Genomic DNA, 17,278 nt, shown 5'->3' on the forward strand with positions numbered 1-17,278 from the left:
AACTCTTCAATTAAATACTACAATTAAGTACAGAAAGTTATTTTAAATTAAATACGATTTATTACTAAATCCTATGGTACTAAATCATCACTATACCTACTCTAGAATAGAATATTCCTATCACTATACTCTCTAGAATATTCCGATCTATTCGGTGCGGCTAGGCATCATTATCATAGCTCAGTGGAGTGTATCAATTGACTATGTAACCGAAACAACAAGACGATCAATCAAGCCGATCCCATGCGTTTCATAAACAATCGGAACTATAAATCAATGTTAATAAGCCTGGCGGATACGAAACTAGCAAACCATCGATTCGTATCGGAAAATACTAGCTCCCAACAGCGGTTTCACCCGCGTTCCGTGGGATCTAGTTCGCAAACCGGGATTAAAAGTAGCCATTTTTAATAACTATAGCTTTCTTCGAGAAATGTGCTACCTAACAAAAAATTATAATATTAGTAAAGTTGTTTTAAACGTTAGAATAACATAAACCTTCGCAGTCGGATAAAATGAACAGAATACGTCACATACACATACACTTGAGTATAATTATTATCGCTTATCTATACAATGCCCATTCAAAAAGTCGTGAAAACAACGGTACTATGAGCACTTCCTAATATTACTACTAACCAAACAATATAATCTTACTCACTTTGTGTACTTATGAAATAATGAAAGAATGTATTTAACAACGTATAGGTACTGAGTTCAAGGACGCATTATTTAAGGAAGTATGTAATAAAAACCTTTTTGTTCTAATCAATGGTTTTAGAATCTAAATAGTTATTAGATATTCGTTTGTTGTTACTGAGTCGCAATAAAATGCATGCAAATTAGTATAACGTCATGCAATTTCTTGCACTAATCCATAATCAGTTTTAGCGATAAGAAAAATATTTATTACTGTTGTGTCCCGAATTTATAAATTGAAGTGTGCTCTGTGTTGCTAAGTGTACCATACTTATGTTCCATACATATTTATGCCTTCCCCTGCGAGGGCCTGAACGATTTGAATTCATTGATTTTCATATACTTATGCAAAAATAATCTCAACTGTTTTAAGCGAGGAGTATTTTTTTAAATTACATTCTTGTTATAAACTAAATCGTTACTGATTTTGGTAACAATTTTGACAAGTGAAAAACATGAATCGACAGTTGCTTCAAAGACGGGGAAGTCCCAATTATATTAAAGGCTAGTTTCTCTAGGTAATAAGGTAACTTACATGTGCAAACTTCTTATCATTCCTTCTGTTGTGCACAAACAGACTGTCCACCAACATCACGGCTAACCAACTTAACACTATCATAATTATTATTAACACTAGTATCACTTTACTATCACAGAACGATTCACTGGCCTTTCAGAATCGACCGTTACATTTCTATTCTATGTATATTCGAAAAAAAAAAGAAAAATTCACACAAAAAAACAACTGTTCTTTTTTTAAATTCACAGATCTAAAGTTCGGCACAATCGGCACATAGTTTTTAATCATAACAATGCTTTATGATACAAATGCGTTCGTCCTCCAAAGAGTTTCATCGTAGACTAGTTCACGTGTTCCGTTTAGCGCGCGTTACATAAACACGGTCGGTTTCAGCCAGATAACAATGGTTATGTTCCGTTCCGTAATACGTAACTAGTGAGGTACACTCCCTATTTCGTCGATTTCCTCTTACGATTAACTGCGGATTACAATTACTTATCCATCTGTTATTTTTCGATTAGATATTGAAACTTGCCTTAATTTTTATACAGTTCTAAGTAAATTGTTTATTGATGCGATGTTATGGTTTATAAGATAAACATTTATTTGTAATGTGATCACTGTTTATATTGTGTAATGTCCTATATTTTGCAATAATTAACTACGTGTAATCTCATATTTCATCAACCTTAATTATACGCACATTCCGACGTTATTTGTCTGTCTGTCCCTTATTATCATGTAGAACTAAACAGTAGTTTCTACAGTTCACATTTTTTCGATAAACAAAAGATAACGCAAGAGATATAAGTATTACGAGTTATCTGAATGTTACGGTAATTAATTTACAAGGACGATGGGTTTGCCAATGTAACATATTTTTTATCGATATCTGATGTGCGTCATTAGAGGTATATTGATGATGATACTTTTAACTTACAAATATTAGTTCGAATTGATATTTCGCGGTTAAAGTACAGAACAATTACTAAATATAGATCACCAACGAAGATGGTTCTTTAGAAGATGGTTAGAAATCGTATATTGCAATGTGATACAAACATATTATGTCGTTGCCTAATTTGCATAACAATATAGCTGATTAACACTAATGGAAGTATTGTCATCTTCCAAGTGAAGGTGACTTTAGCGATATATTCTTTAGCTTGAATAATCTATTTCTTTTTTTTTTTCGTTCTGAAGTCTAATAATGACTAATTTTGAACATCTGTAAATTATTTTTTCAGCCAATGACATTCTATCCGTCATTAATGGCACATATATGCAGGCCCCATAAAAAATAAGGCTGTCCTTAGGGTGCATCTACACGGTGCAAGTAGCTTGCGCATGTTGAGGCACGGCGCAGGATCCATGCATTTTAAAAACGTGCGGGTCCAGCGACTCGCGCATGTACCAAAGCAATATAATCATCCGTGTGCTCTTGACACTTGTCACTCTGCTCTGGCTACATGCACCGCGTAGACGCACCCCTTAAGCAGACTGACCATTTTTTGTAGTTTTTCCTGTATATGAGTATTTTCTGATTCCCTTACCTTGTTGTTGGAGTTGAGCAGCGTGAGCACGTCGCCGCGCTTCATGGACACCTCGCGCGGCGACTTCTCCGCGTAGTCGTACAGCGCCACCACGCACTCCTTGCCCGACACGTCCACCACCGGGGACTCTTGTTGCTGGACAGGGGGATATGGGGGAAAATTAGTTATGGAACTATAAGTTTCTGCTATGTAATTGAAATTCGTGGCGAGAAATTGCGCATTCTAAAGAAATGAAAGAAAAAAAAAAGAAGAGGAAAGGTGCATGAAATCTCTTTCCAAAAACCAATGTAGAACATTTAAATACTTTTTCCTTCCTTCCTTTTCCTAAATAAATATGAATGTTGGTAGACATTGTAATTTTTCAGCTGTACTGTCTGAGTATAATATGAGAATTTTATTCGGTGTATGTAGATTTACATTTTTAATTTCAAGTTCCTACTAAACCGTTTTTTGTAGATTCTAGGCTTAGCCTAAGGGAATAAAATGTTTCTGAACTCACCCTGCACCCATCAGCCTGCTCCCTCAAGCCCTTAATCGTATTGCCAAAGGCCTCCAAATCCGACAGCAAGGCCTCGTGTTTCTTCAGCAAGGCCTCGGAAGAGTCTTCATCCTTGCCGTAGTCCTGCGTGTTGGCCATGGGCTCCTTCTCGCGGATCCAGGACTCCGCCTCGTTGGCGTCGGCGAAGTACTGCTGGGCTTGGAGAGAGTCTTCTAGGTCTTGTTTGCGCTAGGGAAGAAATAATGGAGGTTATTTTTATGTTATAATTTGATCTGTTAATGCTTTGTGCTTTTTTATGCCATGGAATGTCTTATGAATTTGTCAGGATATAAGAGTTGTGGTCTTATATTGTTGTAATTAAGAAGCTTTAGTAATTCAGTTTCAGACACATGAACTTTTCTAAGGAACAGAGTTCCAAACTGCTCAATATTGAACTTTTACACATCTCTGTCATCAATCATCACCTCTTCGGATCAGGACTGACACACTTTTATTTTCACATACCGTCAGTAGTACAAAGCTAAATTAAAGCTTCATATAGCTGACACTTTTTATCTTGTTGACAACGAAAGAGTCAGCAATAGATTTAAAGAAGCTTCAACTTTAATGGGGCTACAACTGACGGATAGGCATGTATTTCTCCATTATATCACCACAACTGATGACAGGATCCAGACTTCCTAGTTCCTTCCTATGCAATATCGTACCTGTGCGGCCTTCTCCTGCAGCTGCGTCCACTGCTGCTGCAGCTGCTGCAGGCGCTGCGCGATGTGGTCGGCGGCGAAGTGGCCCGCGTCGCGCAGCGCGGCGCCGGCGGCGCGCACGGCCTCCACGCGCGCCTCGTGCTGCGCCATCTCGCCCATCACGGCTTGGTGCTTCTTCATTAGGTTCTGTACGCCGATTAGGTCGCGACCTGGGATAAATTAACATGGTTAAACTTCTGCAATGGATGTCCGTTTAATCGTTATCATGACAAAGAAAGTCTGACCCTTGGTTTCTATTGGTTGGGAATGACATAAGTTTTTACAAAGAGGGAACGAATATTGATCTTCGTGCAGTTTGAGAAGAACCAGTACAACTTTTGTAAATATTTTCATGATAAGGAACACATATTCAACACCGTAGCCAGGAAAGGACAAGGTATAAGGCAATATGTACAAAAGCTCTTCACTTTGATTATGTAATCTATATAACACCAATAATTCTGTTTTTTAGACAATTTTCTCTAGACAGATATTATATATTTACACAGCACTACATACCTCTGTTAGTAGAGGCGATGATAGGCTCCTTCTCCCGGATCCAGGCGGCCTCATCGTCCAGGTCTCGGAACAGCTGCTGCGCCTGCAGCGAGTCCAGCAGGCGACGCTTGCGGATCGCCATCGGCTTGTCCAGGGCTGCGTAACGACCGACTAGGCCATCCTGGTAGAAAAATAGTTGGTTTTAACATGATGAATAAAAATGAAGTGGAATTTCGTTATTGCAGAGCCCAGTCAACGACAGGGACTTACGACAAACAAAAAAGTTTTCTTTGAAAATTAATAGTCTGGTAATGTGAGTCCGATATTTAGAAGAATGCGGACATTGGCGAAAAGAAGTCATGCATTGCAATTTTTGTAAACATTTACAGAAGCTTTTTGAGTCGTAGAGGAAAGTTTCTGCTCTTTTGATTGATATTTTATTTCACCTTACCGCTGTAGAATATAATATGAATCTTTTCTCTAAGAAGACTTCCACTTTGCAAAACCATTTTTTGACAAATAAATAACCATGAAATCATCTACTAGCCCTCTTAGTCTTAATATTATCAGCATCGAAGTGTCCCCTCTCGATGAACTGTTCGGCCTGAGTGCGGATGGCGTCGATACGTTCCGCGTGCGAGCTCACGTCGGCTTCTAACAGAGCATGCTTCTTTTGAAGGTTCTGTACGCTGGTTAAGTCCTGTGGAGGTAATGGTGTCGTTAGATGTGGAATAATTTATAAGGAACACAAAAAATATAATACGTTTGGGATACTTTTTTTGTGATGTAAAAAATAATGAAGTGACCGCCACGCTATGGGTATGGGTAGCTCTTTGTAGCACTCCCGCATCTCCAGAAGGATATTTATACGAAAAGAGGTGATATTTAGTGTAGAACATGAGATCCCAACAGAAGTGGTTCTGCATATATTCTTAGGGGTGGTATCCAAAGGCAAATGGCAATGGCAAAGGCAAAATATAGAGAAAGGCATGACATAGTTGTAAGATTTTACACAAACTTTATTCTACAGGTAGTTATGAACCCTTCTTTTGTTGGAATTCCCCTTCCTAGGAGTCATCAGCTGCCACATTACCTTGCCATAGTCCTCGCTGAGCAGCTGGCCCTCCACCTCAGACAGCCACAGCTCAATATCCTCAACGGCACGGTTGTACTGCTGCTGAGCCGCCGCCTCCTGAAGCTTGCTGCCTTTCAGCTCTGAAGCTGCTGCCAGCTTCTCCCAGATGCCGCCCAGTTCAGCTACGCGGGCCTCAATTTGAGCTGTGGGTACAGGTTAGGTATTAAATGACGTAATGAGGAGGTCATTAGTAAAATAATAATAATCCTAGATTGATATATTGGCAATGTTAAGTCACGCTAAGCGCATTTGTAACGTGCTTATGTACTGGTCCGATTTTTGAAGTTCTTCAGTGTTTGATAGTCCATTTATCGAGGAAGGCTTTATGCTACTTTTTACTCGGATGCGCGGACCCAGTTGTCGCCGAAACCGGAAGGTGGAAGTTAGTATTCTATTTCTTTCCATCACAATAACTCGTAATATGACGTTTTTTTATATACAATTATCGCCCAAGTATGTGTATGCTGACATATTTATTTATATACTCACGTTTAGCAAAGTGCTCCTGCTCCAGCAGCTTGGAGCCAGTGATGGTGATCTCATCAATGCGTGGCTTGTTTGCCTGCAGTTCCTGCTCGAAGTTCTGATGCTTCTGCACCTTGCCGTTCAGGTTCGTGGGGTCCAGGTACGAGTCGTCTGTCGCGAACTTCAGCTTCTCGTTGATCCAGCCTGACGGGAAATTGTGTGGTTAGTATAAGGGGTAAATTGTTGAGGTAAAATGCTGCATTAAGAAGTACGTAACCTATATAAGTGATAAGTTTTTGATTTGATTTTAACCAATCATTCACATGCAAAAAAAAACTATATACATGACTACATACCCTTGGTCTCGTCACAGTCGCGTTCGAACTGCTGGTACTTGTAAGCATCTTCTAACAATGCACGGCGTTGGCTGGACTTCTCAAGCAAAGCTGCACGACGCTCCAGCAACTGTTATATGATAATAATATATTATGTTAGTTTTGGAAATTATTTGAGCTTAGTGCCCTTCAAAGTTCATGAATCAGGCTTTGGGAGGCTTCAGTTCCTTGAATAATTTAATGGATTCTGTATGCTCTTCAGTTCATATAGCATGACGACTTTATAGTTATTTCCGTTTACATAAATTAATTAAAAATATTTAGTAACAAGAAGAGATTGGTAAAGTTTGAATATTTACTATTTTAAATGTGTTTTCAATTTTAAAAATATTTATGAAAAATCGATTTTAATGCTAACTTCGCAAACTACATACCATCTCCCTCCTCTGGGCGACATCGTCGGCAGCGTAATGCTGTCCTTCAATAAGCTTGGAGGCGAACTCGTCCAAGGCTTTGATCTTCTCCTCCTGAGCTACCAGCGACTTCTCGAAGTCCTCGTGTTTCTTCAGCAAGGCTTCCACAGAGTCTAAGGAGTCGCCAACATCTTCGTTCGCGAGGAAAGCCTGGGGGAAAGAGTATTTGGTAGTTTCTTATTATGGATTCATATTGAATCTATTTTTCATCTCGATCAGTTCACTTGTTTTTACAAAACAAACTCTTTTCCAGGTTTTCAAATGCTGCTGACGCTTCTGGTGAAGCTCGGTGACCGCTCTCGACGAGGGCCTGGTCTGCTGCAGCGCAGGCGAGGACCATAATAAAGCACTTTAACCCACCTCCTGCTTGTGCATCCAGGCATCAGCCTGCTCGGTGTCCCTGTAGAAGAGCTGCAGATCCATGCACTGCAGGTACAGCACGCGGCGCTGCTCCCACAGCTGATGCAGCGCTGAGCTCTCGCGCTCCAAGTTCTCCAGTGCTGCCGACACTTCGGAAGAAGCTCGGTGACCGCTCTCCACCAGGGCCTGGCCTGCTGCAGCGCAGGCGTGGATCACGTCGGAACGAGCGTCCATCTCGCCCTGGAAATGAAGTGGTATTAGAACACGTTGTAACAAATCCATCTAGACGCCTTCGAGAAATTCAATGCCAAAGATAGAAAAAGATACAGTTGAAATGAGAGTTGTTGGTTTTTTTTGGAAACTAGATAAATATATTTAAAAATCTTAAGATTTTAAAGTGAATATGTACTATTCTCAAGATCTGAAACATCAAATGTGCTTTGCCTACTTCAGATATTTTTACCGAAGCCGTCAACTAACTCAGAGTTCATCTAATTCATAGTCTTTGTTTTATCTAATTACTATTCATAGACACATGATTTACCTTTTTAAATATTAAATAGTTTAACAATTTTTTTTGCCTTCTAGCACGACACCTCCTTCTTTTTAAACACCAAAAATACTCTCTCCTTACCTTATGCTCCTGGTGCTTTTCCAGCAGAGCCTCGGCGCCAGGCACGTCCTTGGCCAGGTCATCAGCAGCGATGAGGGCGCGGATGTCGCTGACCCACGACATCAGGTCGCGGTAGTCGGCCAGGAAGCGGTGCAGGGCGTGAGACGACTCCAGTTCAGAACGACGCTCCTGTTGTTGTGAAATTGTTTGATTAGAGAATTTTTCAAGACTCCTTGACTTCCAATGGCTAATAGTTGCTAGTAGTAGATTACCATCAGTGGTATTTAGCTAAAATATACTCAATTTGTTGACAAGTGTGTAAATAATATTAATGACAACACAGTAAAATTTTTTGTTATAAGTTCACGCTTCAGTCAGTCACCAAAGTATGCTACTGTTTTATACTGTTTACAGTTTTGTTGAACTGTTTTTCTTTCCTGCAATAAAACAGTCTCAAGCGGGATAAATATAATACACTCTCATTTATCTTCACTGACATCTTCACTAACTATCTATCTTACTGAAATTAAATTATTTTATTTCCATGAAGCCTGAAATTCATTTTGAATTAGAAATGAATCTAAAAAATCTCCAGTTTCGTCACCTTAGCCTTCTGCACGAGCTTCTGCCAAGCGAGCGTGATCTCGTCGCGCTTGGCGTGTATGGCGGGCGCGTGGTCCGCGTGGATGGCGGCCAGGCGGGCTGCCTCGCCGTCCAGGGTTGAAACCTTGTCTTCTAGAGCTGCTAGGTCTCGTTCTACGCCCTCGTGTTTACGCTAAGAGAGAAATAGTCAGTTTTGTATTACAGCTTAAATAATAAAATTAGACAGTATACACTTTTTTTATGATGATGTTACTGTGTTATTTGAAATGGATAAGCTAAACTATTCAATAATTTTGTACACCGATGTAATAATAAATGCTAGACTGCACATTTCATAACATAGGGAAACATTGAAAAAACTCATGGACATCACTGAAGCTCTTAATTTTCCTAAAGAAATCAGTTACCTACTATTGAAAAGTATTAGCTAAAATATAATTATTAATTTGATTCCTACTTGATTCGTACCTGACTACACTGTTTTTTTTTTTGTATACGTTATATTATATTGTGTTTATTTACGTATGTGTGGCTACCAAAACTAGAATCCACACAAACCTGCAAAGTCTGTACAGTAGCAAGATCCCTGCCGTAATCATCGGATCCCAACACGACATCCTTCTCGGAGATCCAGGCGATGGTCTCGTCGGCGTCGCGGTTGAAACGTTGGATTTCGTGAGCGCCAAAGAGACGTTCCTGACGCATCAGCGCCATCTGACGGAGACGCTGCCATGCTTCGTTCAGCTCCTGTGAAGAGAATATAGATTTAGAGGGGAAGTATAAGATTCGACAATATAGGTGAGGAACAAATTTTTTTTTTTACATTAAGTATATAAGCGTTTTAGGGATTGTATTACGAAGATAAAATAAGTTTCTCCATGTATTTTCTTCAAGCACAAATCTTGGGTAATTATACACAGGCCACATGTTACTCTTGGACATAGCGCCAATATAGTTCTGGAACATCGCTAATTTTTGCTGCTCCATTCATGCTCCAGATATGTAACTTAAGAATATTCTCTATCTCTCCCCAGATTTCCTTCAAGGGTCAAATAATTATCCAGCTGGTTGACACCAAGACCAAAACTATGTACTACTATGTTACTAAAGTATTATATCCCTGAAGTCTAGAACCGCAATTTTACTTTTAGTAATGGATTATACTTACATCCTTCCTCTTAACAATAGTCTCTCTCTCCGGGTGCCCCTCAAGGACCAGTCGCTCAGCCAGCTGGTTGACCTCGGTGACACGGTACTCCTGAGCTGCCATGTCCTTCTGGAATTCGTCGAACTTGCGCTGGAGAACTTCCACATGTTCCAGGTCAGAGCCGAACTCATCAGCGCAGACGAAGGTCTCCTGTGAACAGTAAATAAGGATTATTATAGTTGGTGATTTGGAGTTGAAATATATTGAAATTCGAAGAAGGCTGGATAGATGCTGGATATACTGTTATTATAGCAAGTTACTAATAAAATATAGTACAATTTACGAAAAAAAGACGAAAATTCTTTGAAAAAACTATAAAAAACAACAAGACAGCTCATGAATCGCTTTCCTTTCATAACTTCCTATGTGTTTTTGCTGGGAAAAGGAAGTGGTAGAAAAAGCTCCCCAGCAACACGTTATATTTCTCTGTAATACACTTGATTAATTGATATTACTCATTTATTCTAGGTATCATCATTTGTCCCAAGACTATTTGTTTATTTTAGAAAATCAGACAACATACATCTAAGCTAGAAAAACTTAGCTTCAAAATAAGATTTCGTCATCGCTATTATTATCCTTATTACAAACAATCTTCCATTATCATCAAAGCAATTGGAAATGCTTACGTCATCGCGTTATACTCGGAAATGTCCGCCCTTGTCTTTTGGCGAAGCTGAACAAAGTCACACTTTAATATTATTTGTAGTTCTATTAACATGGCCTATTTTGATGTTCAGTCCACGCCCAAGAGTGAACTAATGTAGGCTACGCCCACGGCGCGACGATCCATCATACTATATTAACCTTATTACATGGGATGGGAAGACTCAAAGTACATCTATGATATTAAACTTGCAAATTCCTTCTACTATTGTACTACACAAATTAAAAAGTATAAGATTGGATACCTGCGTATCTATAGAACTAGATATGAGATACAATTAATAGTATATGTTACGTTATGTTTATGTGATAAAACAAATAAAAAAAAAAAACTAATGTTCAGACAAAAAAATAAGTTCAATATAAGAATAAAATAATTAAAAATAAATCTTATCTATGGCTTTAATCACGTCGGCGACACGTAGGCCTTCAGCCGGATCTGGCAGTAGAGCTTGGTAGGTGATCGAAACCTGCATCTCACACCATACAAAGGAGATCAAGACATAAGCCACTCACCTTATCATGAATCCAGAACATAACTTCATCGCAGTGCCTCAAGAACTGCACCAGGACCAAGGCCTGCTGCAGCTTCATGCCCTTCTCAGCGAGCCGGGAGAGGAGCAACTCCCAGAGTCTATGCAGCTCATCCAAGCGACGCCTGATGGTCTCGGAGGCGAAGTGGCCGGCGGTGATCATCTCACTGCCGGTGTTGTCAAGTACTACGATAGCGTTGGAGTGAGCTGCTACCTCGGCTTCGAAGGCCTGGTGCTTCTGGATCTTGGCCTGGAGGTAAAAATGTTGTTGTTAAAACTCCTGATTAAATTGGTCTTTGGAACTGGGACCAAGTCATGTTATTTTAAAAACTTTGGTAGGTTGGAGGCAGAGGATAGTCTCTTCCTAAGGCAATATTAATGGCCAGTTGGCAGAAATCCCAGAATTTCATTCTACGTTTAATCGGTAGAGTAGAATAAATTGTCATCAAAAAAGGCAAAACTTAGGTCAAGTAAACATATAGTTAAGCCACGATTGAAGTCTTCAAATTCAGTGCATACCTGAAGGTTGGTAGGATCTTTGTAGCTCTCATCGCTGGCAGCCTGCAGCTTCTCCTGAATCCAGGACTCGAGCTCGTCAGCGTCGCGCTTGAAGTACTGGAATCTTCTAGAATCTTCCAGCTTCTCGCGCTTAGCGCGGGCTTCCTGCTTGAAGTCTTCATAGCGGTTCAACACCTGGTAAACAAAGTTGCAGCAAATCAGGTGTTTATGTTTATGTGGTTAATCTAATCTTAATCACAAGTAAAAAATGTTCCTGTCAAAACTTGTGTTTCTTTAAACACGTCTCAAACGTCAGTTTAACTTTTTGTAATAACACTGTTAAAGTTTAATTATTGTTTTGATTGTTAACGCTAATTGTGAAGAAGGTCTTCTCCAATCACTACTATTTGGCAAAGGGCCAACATAAACTTCCCTTAGTGGAACTACAAACTCATTAAAATTAAACTATGCTTTATGCGGGAGCTTCATAGATCTACAATTTCAGACATATTTCATAAAATATAAGTCTGTATATATTGTTACAGTACCTAGATTTTCAGGTCAAGGGTGTCAAGAACCTTTCGATCGCAAATCAATACCATTCCTGTCACATTTCACTTTTACTTGATACGCGATTGACGTTTTTCTATGCAACCTACATATCTATCTGATTCTTGAAATAAAACATCATACATTGAAGAATTAACTAGAAAGATTGCAATTTTGATACTTTTTGGCCCTTCCAATAGAATATGATTCTTTTGATCACGTCAAAAAATTGCATGTACAGAGCCACGTGTTTGGCATAGTCAAAGGTTACAAGGAATCTGGTAAATATCGAAAACCCGACTTACTTAATTCGGGAGTAAGTATTATCTATAAAATTCTCTGGAGGGGGCTTTAACTGAAATAAGGAACTGCATTTATGTTCTTGTCCTTAGACATTCTTCAACATATTAAAAACTTGTCATTATGAGCTACGTGACGAGACTTGTCACCTATCAGCTGCGTGCCACTTACGGCTCTTATCTCTCCAATAATATCCAATTAAAACAACGTGACTACACGGCCTACCGTTTGACTTCCTAATAAAATTCTTTGGGTTTCTTTAACTTCTAGAACGACCTTTGTAGGGTCATAGCGTAAAGTACTTATATAAAAATAGCAGAACCTACTATACGCGTATCCCGCATTGTACTGTAATGTTGCTGAAGGCCAATTAGCAAAATGGCCGACAACGCTATGTTAACCGAACACAATACCAGCATAGAAATGATCGTCGTTTTGGTATTCGGAATTGGTTGGTATGTAGAAATTGGTTTTACTGCGGATTTCAATTACATACATATCTATTATTTGGTTACTAGAGATCTAATTTTTACATTAACCCCGTGAAGTTATGTCTAATTCGTATCTGTAGTATGTAAACCAATATAGTTATATTTTTCGTTGTATAATAGGGCATCTATATTTTGTTTCTACATCCTACTAAACTGCACCAAGACTTTCTTTATACATATGCAAATAAGCGAGGGGAAACGTCTGCATTTCGTTAGTGGTTTCCGTCTAGGAATTTACAACCGTCTAGAGTCTAGGAATTTGCAATGTATTGAGGCGAAAGCCACTCGCTATTGTACGAGTAACAGCTTAATAGAGTGTTTAATTACGTTAGTTTATTACAGCAATCTACGAAATAAAATATGACGGAAACTGTACACGGTAGACTACAAGTGTGATTGTAAAATATCATATCTTGATGTCAGCCTATTCTAGTCAGCTGCTTAACGCAGGCCTTTAAGAGGCGTCAACGCCAAACATCTCGGTCTTGGGCAGCCTACGTACTGAACTATCAGTTCTTCTACCATTTAACAAAAGTAATCAGCAAATAAAGAATCTCAGGTCCTTAACTGCTTTCTAATAAAGTCCTGATAAGAAAAGAATTAAGAATATTTACCTGTTCACGGCGCTCCTGAATATCCTCGGCTGTCTCGAGGATCTTCACCTCTTTGGGTGGTGGTATCTGTTCCATGATGGAAGCGTCAAATTATCTGGAACAAGCAAAAACCACATTAAAACATATTCAAAATGCTAATTGGAGAGTAATGAGGACTTCAAATAACGTAAGTACATAAAAAAACGACCCTTCTTGGCAGTTGGGTAAAAAATATATTAATTAATATATTTAAGAATATTTTTCATTCTTGCTTATTTAGATGACAAATAAAAAAATGTTTTGATACCATTTTTTTTTTCATAAAATCAACAAAAACATTCACTTAATAAAAAACAGCATACTAAAGATAAGGTCAAAACCAGTAAATTACAACCGTCGCGTCGGCTATTCTATCCCCTGATCTCATCAAGCACTATTCATTACCTCAGCACAAGGTCGAGCTACACTTGACATCACTTGTGTGCAGTGAACTTACAGAAGTACCACTTTGTATGTAAATGAGTGATAAATTGTTCTATTTTAAGTCTTAGTTATATTTATGGAAACATTTCTAACTTGGATTAAAAAAAAATTTAGTTTCAAATGTAGACTATAGCCTTCCTGGATAAAAACTCTGAACCATTTATTTTTTTATTTCCTAAAAATACAGTATACTACAGATAAGGTGAAAACCAGTAAATGATAACCGTCGCGTCTATTCTATTCCCTGATCTCATCAAGCACTATTCATTACCTCAGCACAAGGTCGAGCTACACTTGACATCACTTGTGTGCAGGGAAGTTATAGAAGTACCACTTTGTATGTAAATCAGTGATAAAATTGATCTATTTTTAGCCGACTTCCCAAAAAAGAGGTTCTTCAATGCTTAGTCAAGGCTTGATCACTTATATATCTGTAATTTGCATTAACTTATTACACGAATAACTAGCTTTATCAATCTTTATATTTAAGTAACGCAACTTTTTTTAGGAATGGTTAAAGACCTTTTCTTTAAAGAATATTCGAATATCGGTCTAGATGCCATCAATACAATTAATGCTGAAGCAATCACAATGGTATATCACTGTTGCATTTAAGCGGATTCATCACATTAGCTTACGAGGTCGGCTGTTTATCGACAAGGACTATTACACTCATTTTATAACCAATCAATTTTTTATTAAACTTGCATCCTATTTCACAGTTCGCCATTTTATAAGGCTCAGATAAATAAATATGTTCTTTGATTACCATTAAAAATCTAGAGCTTTAAAATAAGTTCAGCCATTTGCACAAGTTGTCAAAAAAAAATAATGACACACACTGACAGAGTAATTTTTGCCTTTGTAGTAAGTATAGCTACAATATCTAACATAATTTTTAAAATGTAGAATAGACATTTCCATAACAACACTTGAGTAACATAAATAACTGAGCCTTCTTTAAAATGTCTGCATTATGGCACTGCCCAGAGGAGGCTTACATCACACAACCTTGTGACTCACCCCAATGTTATGTATTGTAAACCTGATGATAACAGTTTTACACTCCTTTAAACACTGCACTTAGAAACTCAAGTCCTTTAGATTAACTATCCTGTCTTTACAATGTCCTTTTGGAGTTTGCTTGGGTAAAGACAAGTTGTTCTTTCTAAAGAATTTGTATATTCACTTTATCAGTAAAAAGTATTATAAATGTATTCTTATCTGTATCAGTGCTTGTAGGCTAGTGCTAGGTACAGTTTTATAATTAGTAGATAAGTGTTTTAACAATGTCTTTGTACAGAGAATGCATAGACAATATTAGTTTATTTTTTATTGGCTTTGATTAGTGAACAGATGAAGTCATTAATAACATGTTTGATGTTTAATAATCAATTAATTTTTAAGCTATTAACAAGATATTAGTGACACATACCAAAAATTCAATCAATTAAACATATTTTTAGCAGACATCCTAAATCATAATAAATATGTAGTTCTTGAACATCAGGAAGTATTCTAGTAATGTAGTCAGCAATTTCTATAATAGAAAATGACACAGTGCATACATACAATAAGGCAGTGTGATTTATTCAACAAAAAAAAACATGTTCTACTAAAATCACAATGTCCACTTGCCCTACATACAATTGCAACAGCTGGGTGCACACCCAGGTAATCAATACTCATGCAACTTGATCCAGCATTGCAATCACTTACACATGCACCATGCACACACACATCATGTATAGACCAAATGTGTGTCATGACATGGGTGGGGCTTGGATCATGAGGCCTAGTCTCTTCTCTTAATAAAAAGGTTGGTAAGCAATGAGTTCTTTTGAAAAGTATTACGCAGTTATGATGAAGGTGCTGTGTGCACAACCAGGTAATCAATACTAGTGCAACTTGATCCAGCAATCACTCAAACGTGCACCTGTATGCACACACACAAGTAGAGAACAGATGTGTGTCATGACATGGGTGGGGCAGTGGGACTTGTATCATGAGTGCTAGACTTTTGATAAATTGTTATCTATTGAGTTTCTTTTGAAAAGTATTAAGTAAAGAAGTTGTTGATGATGATATCCTGTTGTATTTCCCTAATCAGGGACATATAGGGGTCTAAATAATTACATTTACTATTAAATGTTATTAAATAATGACATTTCCGACAGTTTCAGAATATGTATTAGCAAGAAAAAAGCCCTGTTATAGTTTCCGGCACGTAACTTGGCAAGAATCGTGAGATGAAAACAAGTCCTATTTTTTTCAAGCAGACATAATCGCCACTAAAGGATGTCAATAACCATAGAATAATGCACAAGCAATAACAGGGACCAGTTTTTTGTATAATTTAGTGCACTATGTGCGAGCTCAAACTTATTAAATGTCCCAAATCCTTGCCAAGTTATATGCCGGCTACTATAAGCACCTATAACCAGAGAAAGCCTAAATAAATATTGAGTCACCATTAACATTAACATAATAACATCCTGTCAATAATGTAAATAAAAATCATATGTTAATAACAAACTGATTCTACCTCAACAATAAAACAAGTTTTGAAAAATCAATACACAGCACTGCAGTAGTATAAACACTATCGGTATTCTGATCACAAAGTCTAGATTCTCTACTGCCATAGAAAGTACAGGCGGCGGACGCGGCGACTCACTGTTCCAGATTCTATCGCCCTCCCGACACGCACCGCCGACACTTTACCGCAATAAAACTGCCGCCGCCGGCGTATCCACCGCTACCTATCGACCCCACATACTTCCCTCTTATGTACAATGACGTAATGCTCCAAAATAAACCTAATAAGGATTACTGCCGCATCCAATTTTGGACTTCCGCAGGACTCTCGGGAATGAAGAATGTTGCCGGGTGGCGTCTACATGGGATTCCATTTTGAATACTTGTAGTCATGAATCGGATTTCTTTCGGAAAGTTGGACATTCGAAAGGAATTCGCCGATACATGGGTGTGTCATAGATAAGATTTATAGTAATTTAACAAGTTTATTTCCACATATAGCAATATTCGGGATAATATGCATGAATAAACTCACCTTTGACTTAAAAATAACACTGATTTTACACGTTTCAAACACTTTTACTAAGAAATTTCATGAAAAATCGTTCGTTCGACGTGCAGTCGCGTCACTCCGCCTACAACCAATGTTGCTAGAATAAAATTCAACTGACAGCTCAGCTGTTAATTGATTGACCTCATTTCTTATTATTTTATTAGTAAAACAAAATATGATTTTATTTATTTATTTGTCGATTGCGTCTTAAACATAATAATGCTGTACTCAAGAGTACAAGAAAGAAGAAAATCTAAATAATATTTAACTAGTAGAAAATATAACTCGTCAGACAGATAAAATAAGCGATGTAATCTGTAGGCCAGTTATTTATTAAGCTTAGCAACACCATCCTGCAGTTGTCAAAGAAT

General features: G+C 38.1%; 1 protein-coding gene across 4 annotated transcripts in view; it reads right to left on the reverse strand.

Moving 5' to 3' along the window:
• The window catches only part of LOC124641453 (spectrin alpha chain), a 49,274-nt gene extending 32,259 nt beyond the window's left edge, over nucleotides 1-17,015 (reverse strand). For all 4 annotated transcript variants that reach the window (XM_047179541.1, XM_047179534.1, XM_047179528.1 and 1 more), the window contains exons 1-18: nucleotides 16,890-17,015; nucleotides 13,355-13,448; nucleotides 11,422-11,595; nucleotides 10,886-11,152; nucleotides 9,665-9,853; nucleotides 9,055-9,243; nucleotides 8,498-8,668; nucleotides 7,915-8,082; nucleotides 7,281-7,520; nucleotides 6,882-7,070; nucleotides 6,469-6,577; nucleotides 6,137-6,316; nucleotides 5,606-5,790; nucleotides 5,060-5,212; nucleotides 4,534-4,693; nucleotides 3,979-4,184; nucleotides 3,272-3,499; nucleotides 2,773-2,907 (exon numbers count right to left, since the gene is read on the reverse strand). In XM_047179541.1, the coding sequence (XP_047035497.1) occupies nucleotides 2,773-2,907; nucleotides 3,272-3,499; nucleotides 3,979-4,184; nucleotides 4,534-4,693; nucleotides 5,060-5,212; nucleotides 5,606-5,790; nucleotides 6,137-6,316; nucleotides 6,469-6,577; nucleotides 6,882-7,070; nucleotides 7,281-7,520; nucleotides 7,915-8,082; nucleotides 8,498-8,668; nucleotides 9,055-9,243; nucleotides 9,665-9,853; nucleotides 10,886-11,152; nucleotides 11,422-11,595; nucleotides 13,355-13,429 (3,018 nt within the window). In that variant the 5' untranslated portion in view covers nucleotides 13,430-13,448; nucleotides 16,890-17,015. The remainder of the gene's footprint in view (nucleotides 1-2,772; nucleotides 2,908-3,271; nucleotides 3,500-3,978; nucleotides 4,185-4,533; nucleotides 4,694-5,059; nucleotides 5,213-5,605; nucleotides 5,791-6,136; nucleotides 6,317-6,468; nucleotides 6,578-6,881; nucleotides 7,071-7,280; nucleotides 7,521-7,914; nucleotides 8,083-8,497; nucleotides 8,669-9,054; nucleotides 9,244-9,664; nucleotides 9,854-10,885; nucleotides 11,153-11,421; nucleotides 11,596-13,354; nucleotides 13,449-16,889) is intronic.
• Between the last annotated feature and the right edge of the window lie 263 nt (nucleotides 17,016-17,278).

This window comes from Helicoverpa zea, chromosome 2, assembly GCF_022581195.2.
Source record: "Helicoverpa zea isolate HzStark_Cry1AcR chromosome 2, ilHelZeax1.1, whole genome shotgun sequence".
NCBI lineage: Eukaryota > Metazoa > Arthropoda > Insecta > Lepidoptera > Noctuidae > Helicoverpa > Helicoverpa zea.